This window comes from Rutilus rutilus (genome assembly GCF_951802725.1).
Source record: "Rutilus rutilus genome assembly, chromosome: 12".
Taxonomy (NCBI): domain Eukaryota; kingdom Metazoa; phylum Chordata; class Actinopteri; order Cypriniformes; family Leuciscidae; genus Rutilus; species Rutilus rutilus.
The window spans coordinates 31,379,735-31,396,409 of record NC_140217.1 but is presented as its reverse complement, the minus strand read 5'-3'; the positions used below and the strand labels follow the sequence as shown (position 1 = coordinate 31,396,409).

At 37.6% G+C, this 16,675-nt stretch overlaps 3 protein-coding genes across 3 annotated transcripts; 2 read left to right on the top strand and 1 right to left on the bottom strand.

The window, feature by feature from the left end:
* Positions 1–5,836: 5,836 nt before the first annotated feature.
* Positions 5,837–9,345, bottom strand: LOC311301119 (fibroleukin). Its single transcript, XM_084425990.1, has 6 exons — positions 8,805–9,345; positions 7,863–8,049; positions 7,120–7,218; positions 6,898–7,010; positions 6,384–6,646; positions 5,837–6,264 (listed from the first exon to the last, which is right to left on the bottom strand). The coding sequence occupies exons 1-6, from the start codon at positions 9,012–9,014 to the stop codon at positions 5,934–5,936; spliced, it is 1,203 nt and encodes a 400-aa protein (XP_084282116.1). The 5' UTR covers positions 9,015–9,345; the 3' UTR covers positions 5,837–5,933.
* Positions 9,346–10,919: 1,574 nt separating this feature from the next.
* Positions 10,920–12,552, top strand: h1-10 (H1.10 linker histone). Its single transcript, XM_084425997.1, has one exon. It carries the CDS (start codon positions 11,567–11,569, stop codon positions 12,191–12,193), a length of 627 nt encoding a protein of 208 aa, XP_084282123.1. The 5' UTR covers positions 10,920–11,566; the 3' UTR covers positions 12,194–12,552.
* Positions 12,553–13,278: 726 nt separating this feature from the next.
* arpc4 (actin related protein 2/3 complex, subunit 4) lies at positions 13,279–16,675 on the top strand. The gene is made up of 6 exons (XM_084426001.1): positions 13,279–13,348; positions 14,340–14,458; positions 14,669–14,780; positions 15,345–15,440; positions 15,601–15,771; positions 15,864–16,675. Exons 1-6 carry the CDS (start codon positions 13,346–13,348, stop codon positions 15,867–15,869), a joined length of 507 nt encoding a protein of 168 aa, XP_084282127.1. The 5' UTR covers positions 13,279–13,345; the 3' UTR covers positions 15,870–16,675.

The following is a 16,675-nucleotide window of genomic DNA, read 5'->3' as shown; positions in this document are numbered from 1 at the left end:
ACAACACGAAACCGCTGACCACCTACCCTGACTCTCATAGGATCTCTCCATCACTTTGATGAGAGAGAGAGAGAGAGAGAGAGAAAGTGAGAGGGAGTCAGGCAGGGTAAATGAGACGGAGGGAGATAGAGATATAAATAGATGACATGCCTTCACATCGCTCGCCGCCATTCAAAATCAGACCATTGTCATTTTCAATGTTTAAACATACATTCAACAAGAAAACCTGCTAATTTATAGCTAATATAAGTTCTGTTTTCTAACATTTATGAACATCACACATACAAATTTAATAATTTTTTTTATAATTTCGTCTCTTCACATTTCCACCGTGATGAAAAAGTGACTTAAAGAACTTAACATTTTCACATAAATTCCATTTTACAACCTGGTTTGTTGTGATTTTGTACAACAATCCTTTCTCTTCTGCTTCATTATTTAAAGTAATCAAATTGCTGGTGAATGCAATAAAAAGCAGCATTTAATAAAACTGGTGATTTCCAGTAGGCTATACATAGTCAACTCATAGTCAAAAGGATGACCAATGTGCAATCTTTGGTTGTGTTCCTTTGAAGAAATTGCAGCATCTGATAGAGTATATACTTGAGTTGAAACAACACTTAAGATTTCATAAAACCTAAAACATGTACACTCAGAAAAAAAGGTACAAAAGCTGGGGCGGGACTCTTTCAAAAGGTGCACCATACCTAAAGAGTGCATATTAGCTCAAAAGTACACATTGGTACCAAAAGTTAACATTATTAATATTCATCAATATTCATCTGGCTGTTCTGACACTGTTGTAGAGAACTGAACTGAGTTGGACGATGCCATAATTGTTTGCAGAACTGCTTTATAAATGAATTTAACTCATCTAATAATTGATTTTCTTTACAACGGAACTGAATCAACACCGAAAGGCATGTTTATCACTGTAAAGCTGCTTTGAAACAATCTGTATTGTATGAAGCACTAATAAATAAAGGTGACTTGACTTGATGTTAGAACCTTTTTAAAGGGTACCATCCCAGTGACAGCTTTTGTAAGTTTTTAACAGAGTGTATGATAAACATTTGGACCTAGAACCTTATTCTTTCTGCCCCTCTCTCTCTCTCTCTCTCTCTCTCTCTCTCTCTCTCTCTCTCTCTCTCTCTCTCTCTCTCTCTCTCTCTCTCTCTCTCTCTCTCTCTCTCTCTCTCTCTCTGTCTTTCTACTTGACAGAGTGAGCTCAACAATGTAGCCCATGATCCCTTAATTGCCTTTTCATTTCCTCCGCAAAAGAGAATAAGGAAGGCAGTATTAACAGCCTACTGCAGTAACAACCTGCCAATCATATTTTCCTTTTATCAGAAGGGAATATTAAACTACCCACAATATATGCACATTAACAGTTATTTATAGTCATCCTTTCACTTTCACTGAGATTATGAGTGCCAAGTTTGATCTTTGTCAATTCCTTGTTTTTGTTTTACACAAATCACACTTTTGTATTGTTAATACTTTTTTTTGTTCTGTAAATAAATATTATTGATATTAGATTGGATATTAGATTAGATATTGATTACATGACACACCAAATATGCTGTCAGTCTTTTATGAAACCGCAGTTAAGCATATATAATCAAATTACAGCTGTTTAAGGGCTTTAATTATGAAATCCATACATTCTTCTATTATAATTATTTCTATTTCAGACATGATTTTGAATTATTGATATCTGAAAGCATACAGTTTATACCTTTTCTGTGGAAATCATAAAAACGTTCAGTGTGTGTGTACATTTTGTGCATCTGTTTGTGAATGTGTGTGAAGATGTTGTAGTGTGAATAACCCTCTCCCCCTCCCATACCCAGAATGCCTTGCAGGCCTGGTTTTCACCACATCAGGATACAGGGCTGCTGCCTGAATTCCGGTATGAAACGGAGCGCTGGTGCACCGCAATGTGTGTGTCATACACATGCACATCCCTCTTCAGACAGATGGACAGGTGCTGTAACGGACACTTGCTTTTGCTCACGTCTTACATTCGTTAAGTGCAGCCACTCCCAATGCAACCAATTAATTTCATGTCACACACATTGTGCAGGCAATTACCAGAGCAACATAACAGAGCTGATGCTTCAGATTTCAGTCAGGACACATTTGAAATTAGCATACTTACATCTTACAAATCTAAGTATGTATTCCTGTGTGAAATTGTTTAAAGATGGTGTGTATCACTGGGATGGGATGCCAGCAAAGTAGCAGCTCTTCCTGAAGGCCCATTGAAGGTAAATTAGCCAAAGCTAGATTTAAGCATCTTTTTATTAATGGTTAGGAAGTCCTAGCATTGAGTTCCTGTTCAAATTGCATTCTAAGATATTTCAAAAGTAATGTCACTTTGCAACTTTATTCTGACATTTTATTGAATGCGTATATATCATTAAATCAGAGAATGTGTCTCACTGATTTCTAAAGATTTAAAAGTGACAGTTCGCAAGATCATGAGCAAAGTATACCTGCTATCTGTTAACATAGTGCCATATTAAACAACTGCATCAGTGTGTTTTGAGTGTGTAAATGAATGGCAGTAGGACATAGGAAACAATTAATATGAAAGAAAGCTAAACAAAAAGGGTATTTTAGTGAGCGATGGGGACAAGAGCGACTCAAATCTTGGGCTATATTTTTATACATAATAATTCGTTACATTTATATAGCGCTTTTCTAGGTACTCAAGGCGCTTTACATATGAAAGGAGGGATCTCCTCAACCACCACCAATGTGCAGCATCCACCTGGATGATGCGACGGCAGCCATATTGCGCCAGAACACCCACCACACACCAGCTTATTGGTGGTACCAGTGTTAATTGGGTGAAACTCAATGGTTGTTCCCCAGTCGTTATTATGTTAAGCCATAATGGACTTCTATTAAGAATCTGCTGAGATGGCACTGAGCACCTTCACCATGCTTCAATCAAATAAAAAGTGCTGGTGGTCAGATTTTGGTCATTTTTAACTCAAAGCTGCCATCTTCTGGCCATTCTTTGCATTCAGAATTATGCCACTCTGCACTAAGAGAACATGCTTAGCGACTACTTCAGGCCCTATTTTTTTATTTACCTGCCTGATTAGCATGAATAATTACAAATATAAATATGTATCATCTTATTTAGATATTAAAAATTTAATATATCAAAGATGGCATCATATTAAGTAGCTTTTCAACTTTTGCAAGGTCTGCTTCTGAAACAAATATCTAGGTATTGAAAGCTCCCTGGGGACAAATGCACACAAGCTTTTCTCCACTATGTGCAGAATACAAAAATATGTGGTAAGAGATTATGTGTATGCGTGCATGAGTGTTTTCAGCTTTAAGGGGATGTGCTGGGTAACTGTTGCCCGCTTTGGGTTTCCGGACTGGGTGCCTGCAGACTGTCAGTTCCCCCTCTCCCTCTCCCTTTATCTCTCTCTCCATCACTCCTTTTATCTCCTTATCATACCAGCCAGGCACTCAGCCAGGATACTGTGGTAACAGCCGATCTGGCTTCTGCTTCACCGTAGTGATCTTAATGGTGAAAACGAGAAGAGCAGAGAAGCCTTCATTGACAGTAACTATGTTTATTTGTTCTGATTTTGATCCGACTGGTTCATTTACCAGCCAAACTAACAAGGTGACAAACGATGGACTGCACATCCACAAATGAGAGGCCTGTACCAATGCCATTCGCTTGTGAGACTGTCTGCATTTTTAGGTGAACATCAAATCCTCGTGGTCCTTAAACACTTTAAATGTAAATATAAAGCTGTATTTCTAGTTTGTATAATAAAGACTGACCGTTGAGAGCGAAACTATCCCCAATGATTTTCCGAGGTCCCATGTTCTCCGTCTTCTAGTAGACACAGGCCTAACTTAATGGATGAAAACTACCCATTTCCGCCACACGAGAAAATAATCATGCTTTGGTAAATCATAACTATGACATGAAAAGTTGGATTTTTCCATCTTTATAAGATGAGTTGCAAAGTCAATCAATAGTTCCATAATTAAATTAATCATAATTCAATACTCTGTCAGTAATTCATTTAATGTCAATCATGACATGTATTATGGCATAAAAAATCTGTTAGAATTGTGATATAAAAAGTCAAAATTATGACAATAATAATATTGAAATTATGACTTTCTATGTCATAATTATGACTGTCATGATTTCTATAATCTCATAATTATGATAAACAAAAGCATTTTTTTTCTAATGTGGCTAAATGGGCTTCCATAGAAACTGCAATGTACTACTACTACAGCATGACTTTGTGTGTTTGAATGTGTATGTTAGTGAGTGTATGCGAAATATCATATCTGGTTGGTAGTCAGCAGATCATAGGCAAAAAGGTATTAATAGATACTGAGAGCGTGTTGAACAGACTGGCATCACTTTGTGAATTCGGCTAAAAGAGGCAGATTCAACTGATTCCCACTCCCCCTGTTCGCCCTCTGTAACACACACACTTTCTGTTATTTTGGCTGTCTTGTTAATGCCATGTGCATGTGAGTTTATTTGTCTACATTTTGTAACCTATGATGCCATCGTACTCTCAACACTCTGACCGCAGTGGCTTACAAGAAACCCTTTACATTTTTTTTTGCCCTCAAACTCAATGCGTCCACACTTTACTGTTATCCCTTTTAGTCAAATATGTAATAAGGATTTATGGCTTTGAACGTGTCAGTGGCGGGATAGCTTTGGTATGGCAGTCGTTCATCTGGAGGCTGAACAGAGAACGTTTACGGGTAGAAATGAGCTGAGCATATGAAACACGGCCATTTGGTACCCATTTATGCTGGTTTGCAGTTTGCATTAATTTCAGTTGATAAGTGGAAACATTGCTGTGCATAATTTTAGATTTAATTTAATTGTAAGTGCAGCACAATCACAAGGGTCACCTTAAACCCTTTGAACTTTGACCTCTCTGCATTTTAGCTAAAGATAATATACGGTCAGCATCGCAAAATAAACTCTGACAGGTGTTGGCATGAAACTTGAGCAGTAGGAAATCGGTTGACTGGGACAGTGGACAATTAGGTTACACTTGATTTCGATAGTCCACTTTAGACATCCATGTCAACTAACTCTCATTAATTTGCAACTACACTATCAGCCAACCCTCATTAGAGTATTAGTAGACAGCTAGGTTAGGGTTAGTAGAATGTCTGTTGGGGGCCATCAAAATAAAGTGTTAGCAGATATTAAGCAGGCAGTCTACTAATACTCTAATGACTGGTATTTGACATGTAGTTGCAAAGTTACTTATAGTTAGTAGAATGTATAAAGTGGACTATCGAAATTGGGTGTTACCGAAAAGTGTATGGTATTTGACAACTTCAAAACAAATTCCAGAGAGCCTTAAGTTAAAGTCACAATAAAAGGGAAGTAGCAACAGATAGTTTTTTCCATGACATATATCTGAGAAAACGGACTATCAATATGGGGGAAAAACTGTAGGGTCCATTGGTTGTTGGTTGGATGAAGGCAGATCGGCTGAATGAAAGGAGGCGGGATTTAAGCAGACTAAATTAGCACACAATAAGATCAGTAACATGCATTTAGAAAATAGATTTTCATTTCATGCCAACTTTTAATAAAGACCATGGTTTAATTCAAATTAAAATCAATTTCTGTATTTGCTGCATGAATAGCATGATAATGCAACAGTAACTGAAAATTGATAAGGCTACACTGAGAAAAGGAGACTGCTTAAAATTTGGCATTTGACATTTATTTTAAAATAAATGTTTATAAATGTGTTCTCAAGTTCAATATATTGACTGGTCCAGGTTATAAAATTACAAAGGAAAGGAAATGTTTGAAAGGAATTATTTATTGAAAGGAAATACACAGTGCAGGAGTATGATTACGTGTCAACATCTCATTTAAAAAAGAGAAATTCTTAGCTCCGCCTTGGTCTCATTTTCATTTCAACACTCTTAAATGAGTATCTTTCCCCTGTGCGATAGTCAGTCAGGATAAACCAGGTGCCCCAGTAGATGCCATCCGTGATGCCGCTGTAACGCCCGTGGTAGTAGCGTCCATTGAGGTTAGCGGCCAAGCAGGAATCAAACCACCATCCTGCACCATAGTAACGGGCACAGTTACCAGCAGTGTAGCGGTCATTATCCTGGTCATGCGTACTGAAAGCTCTGCCATCGTGATTGTACTGTTTGCTATAACTGAAAGCATTGCCAGCATCGCCATGGTAATCTCGAGCAGTTAGGCGGAACCTTATGGAGAGAATATCACAAATGCATCATTCTAAGAAATTGAATTGATTTCCATCTTTTTGATACAAATGTTTTGTAGATTTTAGATATCTACGTCTGTGCGTGCAATGTGCATATACCTCTGGTTTTCTCCAGCCACTTTAAAGGTGTTGTAGTTAGCATGACGTGTCTGTTCGTGCCAGTCTTGGAGAGTGATGCGGAGCGTGTGATGCCCACTTGCGGTTAACACGGACAGAGCTGCATTCCCTAACCAGTGCTCTGTCTGCGGGGAGCCAAATCCATCACGGTACTCATGCCAGGTTCGGTTAAAGCCAATTTGTCCATCAAACCGCCGCTGGAACACTGTCCATCCCCCACCAGCTGAAACCATGTCACACACAGCCTGGAAAAGAACACATGTAGTGCTGCCCCTCAAAAGTATTACACTTTACAAAATGAACACTTATAGGGATGCTGTCCAATGTTTTTCGTACCCCGGTGATCTGGGGTAATGTCATTTTGAATTTTTTTGTTGTTGGGTGAGCTATCCCTTTACTTCACACTGGACATGGATTAGATTTCAAAATATATAAGTGAAATAGATGTAATGTGATATAAATGTATTTGGGTTTCTGCAGACTTTAATGTTTGTACCTCTAATGCTGGTCGCTTTGGATCTGGCTGTATGGTGTAGATCCCGTTCTCTTTAATTCCTAATTGGTAGATCTCATGACAGTCTTGAGGGTAAAGGCCTGCAGAGGGAGGCACTGCCATACAGACCCAAACAAAACATCTGTCAACATTTGTGCAATAAATGTTCTAGTAGTATGCTGGACAACATAGGGTGTTTGTTCTGTGTCTGTCTGTATAGCTCACCTGTAGGAGTCCTTGGTTTGAGGCCATTAGGTTTAGAATGTGTGATACTTTTCAGCAACAGCAGCAAATCTTTCTCCCCATTTTTGCCCACTACACTTTCTATGATCGAGAAAGAGAGAGAGTGTGTCCCTTAGACAAAAAAATTAAATAAATAATAGCATAAAACTTAGTTAGAACACACAATTATGATGATTATTCCTGACGGTTATTTTTCCAATGCCCCTGTAGGACATTCAATTTCATACAAATAAATTTAAGATTTAAAACTCCCTCTGTAATTTCCTTTAACCATTAAATGCAAATATGATTTACACAATCAAATAAGATAATAAACTAAAAAATAATAATGATCTGAAACAGAACATGTTTAAAGTATTTAAAGAATATATTATTATTTAATTGATTATTTGCTAGTTGACTATTTTAGGATGGTTAGAGTTTGTTGTGGGGTTATACAAAGGTTAGAGAAAGGTTGTGAAAGGGTCAAATAGAGGCAAGGGTCAGTTTTCTTACATTCCTAAGAACACCTCTGTTTGCTGAGTGTAAATTGGGTGTTCACTTAATTGAGAGAAGTCCAGGAATGAAAATAAATAATGAAAAAAGCGAGAGTTGTTATAGTTCATAAAACATAGCCTATTGGAAGCACACATTAATGTGCTATACTTAAGCTAGTCCTATCATTTAAGAAGGAACTGTAAGTGTTTAGGGGGATGTGAGTGGCATATATTGTGGAATATAATAACCAAGTCTGGTGGCCATCTGTCTGAGTCTCTGACTATGGCAGTGGAGGTCACATTCTGTCAGCACTGCTGCCATAAGAGCCAGAAAGGCTACTAGTGAATCAGACCCATCTCCTTGACTCACAGCCACTGATTCATGCTGTAACATACAGCGCTGCAGCTGGATGAGACGTTCAGATGTATCAGACACCTGCCGAGCACATACACAGACAATTAAAAACAAGTAAGTGTATTAATCTCAGTCATAATATTTAACATTGTATATGAAGTCTCCATATGCTAACACTTTATCTGTAAGTGTCAGTATCAACAAAGATAATAGTAGTTAATGTTATCTAATGCTTGTTTTCTAATTCATTAAATATTTTCTGACATTGACCAAAATGACACAGATGCATTTTTGCCCCTTTTGGGTAAATAAACAAGGTGACTATTAAAATGTTAATATTCACTGAGTGAAATTATTATTTGATGTGGTAATGCTTCATAATTTATCATCTTATTTATATAGCTATCTTAAATGCAAAGTATTTAGGGTGAAGGAATGGATTACATAACCTAATATATATATTTACCTCACAACACACTGACAAAACTCAGTTAATTAGTTAAAATGAACTCACGATGAATGCAATACAATACTTCCACAGCATTTGATAATGGTTCATATTAATTTCAACGATTACAATCGAAAGTTGTATCTGTTCATATTAGTTAATGCACTGTGAACTAACATGAAAAAACAATAAAAACTTCATTTTTATTATAGGATTAATAAATGCTGTAAAAATATAGTGCTCATTGGTAGTTCATTTTAGCTAATGCATTAACCAATGCTACTAAATGAGACCCTGTAAAGTGTTACCAAAAATATAATAATGTGCTCTCAAATAATCTCTCACCGGAGATCATGTTTACGTATAGGTATTATTAGATAATGCTTACCTGTGCGTTTTTGCGGTTCTCTGGGGTCTTTCTGAGTCGTGCGTCCTGAGGGTGAGGGTGATGTATTTTAGGGGGTGATGCTGTTGCACTGCAGCTGCCCTCACATTTGCTGTTGGGGGGTCCGGCCACCAGGATGTCCCTCTGACAAAGCACACATACACACATCATGTACGCTCCCAGCAAAAACAGGATCACAACACGCACATACATGCTGCTCAGGCTGCCACAGGAGTCCAAAGAGATAGTATGCACCTGTTCCCTCTCTTTTTCTCTATCTCTTCTACTGCTTTCTACTACTTAATTTCAATGGGATTTTCCCTTGCAATGCTCCTGTGTCACTGACTTTTCTTCTCTCTTCAGATCTGAAGTTATAAGCGGTATCATCTGCAGACTATCAAGTCCTACACATTGTCTTTCTTTCTCACTATGTGCTTGTCAGGGTCTCCTTTCCTGTTTTTCTCTTTTATTTGATCTTCTCTCTTCTATCCCTCCCTCTTTCTCTCCTGCACGCTCCCTTCTGTTTGTGAGGCTCTTTTGGCTCAGATTCCTAGATAACTGAGGCTCTTTGCTGTCTGACATGCACCGGTAAACCCACCCCCTAAAACACACACAAACACACACACTCTTACCTATCCGTTTTACACACACGTGCAACCACTCGCCGTCTAACTGGTCGTATGAATTTTCCCCATCAAATCCATCTAGAATTAACAAATAATCACACACTCTCATTCAATCACATTCAAAAAGAAAGATAAACATCCTCATCAGGTTTTAACTCAGCCTCTTCACTGTGTGTGTCCTGTTTTGGAGTGTGTGTAAAGTTTACTGAGTTTGTTAAGGGTCATAAAAACTTGGAATTCCTCTTTTAACAGTCTTATTCAAAAAAGACAGACATCTGCACACTAATATATATAATACACGTTGACCTTTAAACTTTCTCTGTCTGCAAGGAGAAGGTGCTGGATCTATTTTACAGAGAGGTGTTTGCTCTTTGTGTGCATATGTGCAACAGGAAGTGGCTATAACAATTGTGTAACTGTAAATGTGCTAACAGTCAATGCACGGCTTTTCAGCTCTTTGGGGTGGGTAGTGAAGAGATGAAAAATCACTATGATGGGGGATTTCTCATCAAAGTGTAATTCAATGGGGTGCAGTGTTCGGAAGATGTGAACATCTTGTATACAATCACAACACAAACTATTATCAGTACATAGACTGCCATCTAGTGCTAAATGTATGTGATGACGGCATGTAGAGGAGATTTCCAATGATTTGGAAAATATTGAAAGTATTTTCTTTTGTTTTGTTTTTAGTAAACTGTGGTGTTGCAGAATAATGAACTCTCACAAATGTATATGTTGGCCACAAAGGATGCCTACTTATTCATATGTGCCTTTTCATACATTTTTACCTTAATTAGTTAGTTATTATATATTAATAAATAGTTTAGTTAGTTAATTTAGAGAATAGTTAATTTCTGACCTACACAACAAAAATCACACACCTTTTTAAAATGATTGAACACCAGTGAATTTAGGATCTGAGAACCTTTTATATATATATTTACTAAGATTTGAGAACTTTTTATATATATATTTACTAAGATATCTTTATCTTAAGATATTAAGATAGACATTTGAACAGTTCCCAGATAGCCTAAGTGAATTCCATTTATAGATGTAATAATAATCATAAAGATATTCCTTTGATTTTGTTAATATTAACCAAACCTTTATCTAGGACTAAACAAATGTCCCTACACTGTGGCAACCCCTGAAGTTAGTAAAAGACAAACTCATACCAAACTAGGGGCGGATTCCACAACATTCAGAAAAATTCCCCATTAGACTCACTTCTAAACAAAACAAAACTTTAAATTATTATCATTTACTTTCTTTTCTTTTTTTTTTAACAATATGGCCCATGCCCTAATATGCACCAAGCTTTGTCCAGATTGTCAAAATGCCCTAGAAAGTTTTACATTTTAGCCTAGTTGCTCTAGTAAGGAGAAGTCAAACACGTTAAAATTCTTGCAACCTTTGATATAATAAACAATTGAAAACATTAAGTGTAATGACTTGTGTAAAACAGCATATCAAATACACTACGTTTCATGTCTTTATTTGTGCAAAAATCCAAGTTTCACAAATAGGCACAGAAGAATACAATGTAAAGTCACCAGGAAAGAGAACTGCAAGGAAAAAGTTTGCCAATACACAGCCACGCGAGGGCGTTTTATGTGTTAGTTGAGGTAATTTAAACTGCTTGTATTTAGAAGTAATTTTGTAATCGCGTACTATGTAGTATAATTCTAGAATCTTTACTTTCTAAATTTTCATAGCAAGTTTAATGCACGACCGGACTGCATATCCATAAAAAGTTTTTCGTTCGCAAAGTAGGTGCCCCTACCCCAAATCGTACGGCACGTGGGCAAGATCTTTTCTTTGCTTTCTCGCGCCAACGTTTTGCGTTTATTTGGTCAATTTTAAACACTCGCGGAAAGAGCAGCTTTTGCACTTCCATCATGAGTAATTTAAAATCATAATGTATGTCAAATTAACAAGATAATAGCTCTCAAAGTCGTGGAAGAAAACACAACTCCACATGCGCCTCGCCCGAGTGTGTTGTTGTTTTCAATCACGTCCGCGTATTGCAGTTAAATCTGATGATTCAAACCTCTGAGATGATGCTCGCGTCTCTGAGCTGATATTCTCGCGTTCTCGGAAAAACAACAACACATTTTCGCATTAAGTTTGATCATGTCTACCGAGGTCGACGAAGCAGCACCCGACCAAATCCCTAACGTTACTCCAGCAGTAACCAAAACAAAGAAGGCATCGGGAAATAAGGCAAAGCCTGTCTTAAGTTCTTCTCCAGCTAAAAAGAAGAAAAAGAAGAGTAAGGGGCCCGGCAAGTACAGCCAGCTCGTCACTGATGCGATCCGAACCCTGGGCGAGAAAAACGGCTCATCGCTTTTCAAGATATACAATGAAGCGAAGAAAGTGAGCTGGTTTGATCAGCAGAACGGTCGCATGTATCTGCGCTATTCCATCCGCGCGCTCCTGCTCAACGACACGCTCGTGCAGGTCAAGGGACTGGGGGCCAACGGCTCATTCAAGCTCAATAAAAAGAAATTTGAGAAAAAGACAAAGAAAAGTGCCGCCAAGGCGACCAAGAAGACGGAAAAGCCTGCCAAGTCTGCGACGTCCAAAAAAGCCGTGACCAAGAAAGTGAGTGCAAAGAAGAGCGCCAAGAAAAGCTCAGTTAAAAAGAAGACGACGAAGAAGACTGCTGTTAAGAAGGTGGCTGCCAAACCGAAGAAAGCAGCTGCAAAAAAGCCCAAAGTCGCGGTGAAGAAGGCAACCAAGGCAAAGAAAACAAAATAGACTTTCTCTGGAATTGGATAATTATATTTTTGTATAGTAGGCCTATAGCTTCTTAGCAAGAGGAGTTTTTTATTTTTTTATAATCATTTGGACTATATGTTGTTGTTGACTTTAGGTTATGCTGTAGCTAATTTGGGGTTTGATGCAGTTTTTCTAGAAACTGCTTCTTAGAGACACACCCACTTTAGTTTCTGTGAGACGTCATGCTTTTGTCTGATGTAGCCTACTAAACAGGATGCTTTACGTTTTGTAAATATAAGTTAGCATTAGAACAGTGTTTTTGTTTGTTTTTTTATTTGCTCTGCATATGCATTGTTTCTGGACTGCAAAAGCAAATATGTCCAAATAAACCTCTGTTTTTAAAATACAAATGACTTCAACCTTCTTGATGCATGGAAAATGGTGATGCCTTAAACAACAGACATACGAAGATTTATAAATTATTCAATTTCATTTTATTACCATGAGCAGTTATAATAATAATAATAATGAATAATAATAGTTATGCTGTATAAACAGTATAAAGAGTGGCAATACAAAATAAATTGAAATAATAATTTACAAAATATAATATGCAAAATATTTTATAAAAAGGGAAAAGTTCTATAATGTAATTTTATATTTATTTTTTACCCTCATGAAGAATATGATCCAAAATGATTAGGGGGAAATGCAATGAAGATAAAAGTACTTTATACAAATAAAAAAAGTTGGTGCTGCCACCACTAACCCTGGGCAGAGCTTCCTCTTCAGCAACTTGTGGCAAATATATATATATGTGTGTGTGTGATTTGTCTAAAAGTAAGCACGTTACTTATTGTTAATTTCTGTGGAACTGCATGAGAAATTTGAGTTTCAACAACAATGATATCGTATCTATTTCGCATCACTGTAAACTACAGCGTATGCAGGTATGCATCTCAGTGTCAAACTAATAATGCATCATGAGTAATGCCAGGTAAGGAAGCACTTAAAGGCATAATTTCAACAGCATGCCGGAAAGAAAGAAAGAAGAAGAAAAAAAACCCCGTTAGTATTATATACTCGTCACCCCTATTTAGTGAAAAGTTGGTATCTTCCGATGAGTGGCTTTATTCGCGGAAGTCGCCCGGTGTTTGTAGCACTTCCGTCTTCTCCAACGGGTACACAGAAATGGTAAGATTTCCATTTAGCATTTCGAATTTTTTTATTTTGTATATACATAGCATTTTTTATTAAATGATTAATAACATCGTCGTCTCGCAAACCCCTGATTGCTGTTTGTTTCTGCATTGAAATGAAGGCACGTAACGTTAGTGCTAAATCACTAGCTAACATCCCCACCCATATTCCCCAGTCGCGGGTTGACTGATAGTTATTTGACGTTTCACATTTAGTATGTTGTAACATTCCCAGCGCTTTGTAATCTAGGGTTTGTGTATCATGGGCAAGCCAACTCAAATTGATCTCTTTTCATACTGTATATTAACAGCGAGCAAATCATTAGTATGCAGCCCTTTATTATCAAATATATCAGTGTTTTCTCGTTCTGCTATTCTTCAGTATTGTTACATTTTTGTATAAACGCGTGTACAAGTGCACATCTATCGATCTGGTTGCCGTTTACTCCTGTGTTCATTGCCTCTGTTCAAAATATGACAAGTACATGCAATATAGGTGCTCATTGCAGCTATACAGTATTACAACATTTGCTACATAACAATATTAACTTGCCTTAGAAATATTGATTATGTGTACAGACAACTGTATGTTTCAGTATCTAGTTCAATGCAGTGTGCTCTTTCAAATTTGAAGGAAGCCCACAGGGTCAGTGTTTTAAAAATGTATAATTTTTCATGCAGAAGGGTATGCACTTCCTCTATGACTTGCGTTTAAGTTCAGGAAGTGACCGGCTTCAGGCAGTCTATAAAGAGATTCATTCAGTGTTTGCAGGTTGACTGATGTAGAGCATAGGTTGTTTTTCTTCGGAGGGCTTGTGGAGGAGGACAGGATCCCAAGAATTCCCCTGCAGGTTCAGGCGTGTGTGGAACAATTAAAGTAGAAGTTGTGAGCCATTTGCGATGTGCTTGCTTGCTGTGAGGTTGCAGACACGGTTCATCATCCTCATGAGTCCTGAGTACTGATTTAGTTTGATTTGTTTTGTCAGACGGCGACTCTGCGTCCGTACCTGAATGCGGTGCGTGCTACACTGCAGGCAGCTCTCTGTCTGGAAAACTTCTCCTCACAGGTGGTTGAAAGACACAACAAACCTGAGGTTGAAGTCCGGTAAGTGTATGTGACTGTTGTTTGCATGTGTGTTTTATTTGTGTGTAAAAGTTACATGGTTCATATAGGTGAGTGGCCTACATGACCTCACCTTAAAGTGTGATATGAGCCGTTAGGTTATAGATAGTTTGAAAGAGCATACTAGCATAAGTTTGCGGTATACAGCACGTGTGTGTATGCTTTACCATTTTTGTCTAATCATCTCACCAGGAGCAGTAAAGAGCTTTTGCTTCAGCCTGTTGTGATCAGTAGGAATGATAAAGAGAAGGTTCTGATAGAAGGTTCCATCAACTCTGTGCGAGTCAGCATTGCTGTCAAACAGGCAAGTACATTTGCTGTTTTGCTCTCAACTCATTCTCGCCTATCCTATCTGAGAGCCTTTAAATATGTATACATATTGAATACTGAAAATGCAACTAATAATACAAAAAGAGAAGTATTGTGGTGATGGTGATGAGACAAGCGAGGGAGGTTGGTTTCACTCTGACTTCTTGAAATGAACACATTTAGTCCACTGAACGCAGCATGCCAGTGGTTCTCAACCCTAGTAGGCCACTAGGGGGCCGCTGCAAACTTCCATAGGGGCCACAGGATTTAAGTGAATAAATTATTATTGATATTTTCAAAATAATTTAACTAATCTAAATTAAAATACTAAAAAGCACAAACAATCAACATGTAATCATGGTTGATTAATGTATCAATACTTCCAATTTATGTGAATAAAAAAAGCAGTTTTGTCATTATTACACCAGAAGTACAAAAAAATCTCTTATTCCGTGTGGTTGTGTTGAAAATTATAACAAGCTAAGAATCCAGTTTGATGCGTTGTTTATATCTTTAATGGTCTGTGATTGGATGATGCACCTCAACTGGTCCACTGAAGGCTGATGAGATCGAAAAGATCCTGTGTCACAAGTTCATGCGCTTCATGATGATGAGAGCCGAGAACTTCTTCATCCTGCGGAGAAAAGCTGTGGAGGTGAGGGAGAGCAACACCATTTCTATTGTTAAAAAAGCCTGGTGTTTGCAATGCATGTGTCATTTTGCTTCACGATCTTGCTGACAAACATCTAAAATTCTCTGTTGTGAAATGTTCACATTTAATGTAACGTTTAACACCTTCCTTTTTTATTTGTCAGGGATATGACATCAGTTTCCTCATTACTAACTTCCACACAGAACAAATGTACAAGCATAAGTTAGTGGACTTTGTCATCAATTTTATGGAGGAGATCGATAAGGAAATCAGTGAGATGAAACTGTCAGTCAACGCCAGGGCTCGCATAGTTGCAGAGGAGTTCCTCAAAAATGTGAGTTCTTCTGTAATACGATTTAATAGAATGAGACCTTCACCGTCACACCAATAACCTCTCTTACTCTGTATTCCTTTGGTGCTCAACAGTTTTAGGAAATGATCAGTACACCCTCTGCTGGCTGCAATACCTGTGTCACCTTGGTCGCTGGAAAAGCCGATGGAGAGTTTTGGGGCCAGTGGGGGAAGTAGTTAAGGTGTGATTTGGTTCCTGGACCACCGCCAGAGGTGGAACAACTGAATTCAGATGGTGCCGTCTGTCAGGAATGAATTCAGAGTATTGCAGTATTGTAACTCTAGCGCAGAGTGATGGAGTCCACAGACAGGCACGGTACTCCTTTTGGTCTGTTTTACTTCTTTGTTTGACTATTTTTGCCCTTCTCTTTTTTTTTTCTTTTTTTTTTTTAACATTTGCTAATGGCCTATTTTTTTTTTCTTTTTTTTTTTCTCACACTCTGCAATTCCATTTGTGTATTCGGTCTCTTCATCTTATTCCAGATCCCTTTGTTATTATTTAGTAGTAGTAGTAAAGCGCTCGCAATGTTGCAATATTCTGAAAAATGCCTCAGCTTTTCCTTGTGCTCATGAATATTAATGAGTACATACTGTACATATTTTAAAGGATAGACTCATTTTACCTCTGCCTTTCAAACAAACCTTAAAATCAGGGTGGGTCTATATAGATGAAACCTCATCGATGGTCATGAGCACAAAGGAAAATGTTGTTCCAATAATTTAAAGTTTGTTTTGTCAATGTTTTTTATAATATGTATACTGTTAAAATGACAATTTTTCATGTTGAGATTTGATTAAAAACAACAACAAAAAAACTCATGCTGGTGCACATGGATCTTATAAACCATATCATAATAATGATGCTGAATAAATCCCTTTATTGCTTA

Excerpts from the sequence above, each read along its gene's own strand:
- h1-10 (XM_084425997.1), top strand. The coding sequence starts at position 11,567 with ATGTCTACCGAGGTCGACGAAGCAGCACCCGACCAAATCCCTAACGTT.
- arpc4 (XM_084426001.1), top strand. Across the intron at positions 14,459-14,668 it reads AAACCTGAGGTTGAAGTCCG|GAGCAGTAAAGAGCTTTTGC; the intron begins GTAAGTGTATGT and ends TCATCTCACCAG. Across the intron at positions 14,781-15,344 it reads TCAGCATTGCTGTCAAACAG|GCTGATGAGATCGAAAAGAT; the intron begins GCAAGTACATTT and ends GGTCCACTGAAG.
- LOC311301119 (XM_084425990.1), bottom strand. The coding sequence starts at position 9,014 with ATGTATGTGCGTGTTGTGATCCTGTTTTTGCTGGGAGCGTACATGATG. Across the intron at positions 7,011-7,119 it reads CAAACCAAGGACTCCTACAG|TGCCTCCCTCTGCAGGCCTT; the intron begins GTGAGCTATACA and ends TCTGTATGGCAG. Across the intron at positions 6,647-6,897 it reads CAAAGCGACCAGCATTAGAG|GCTGTGTGTGACATGGTTTC; the intron begins GTACAAACATTA and ends GTTCTTTTCCAG.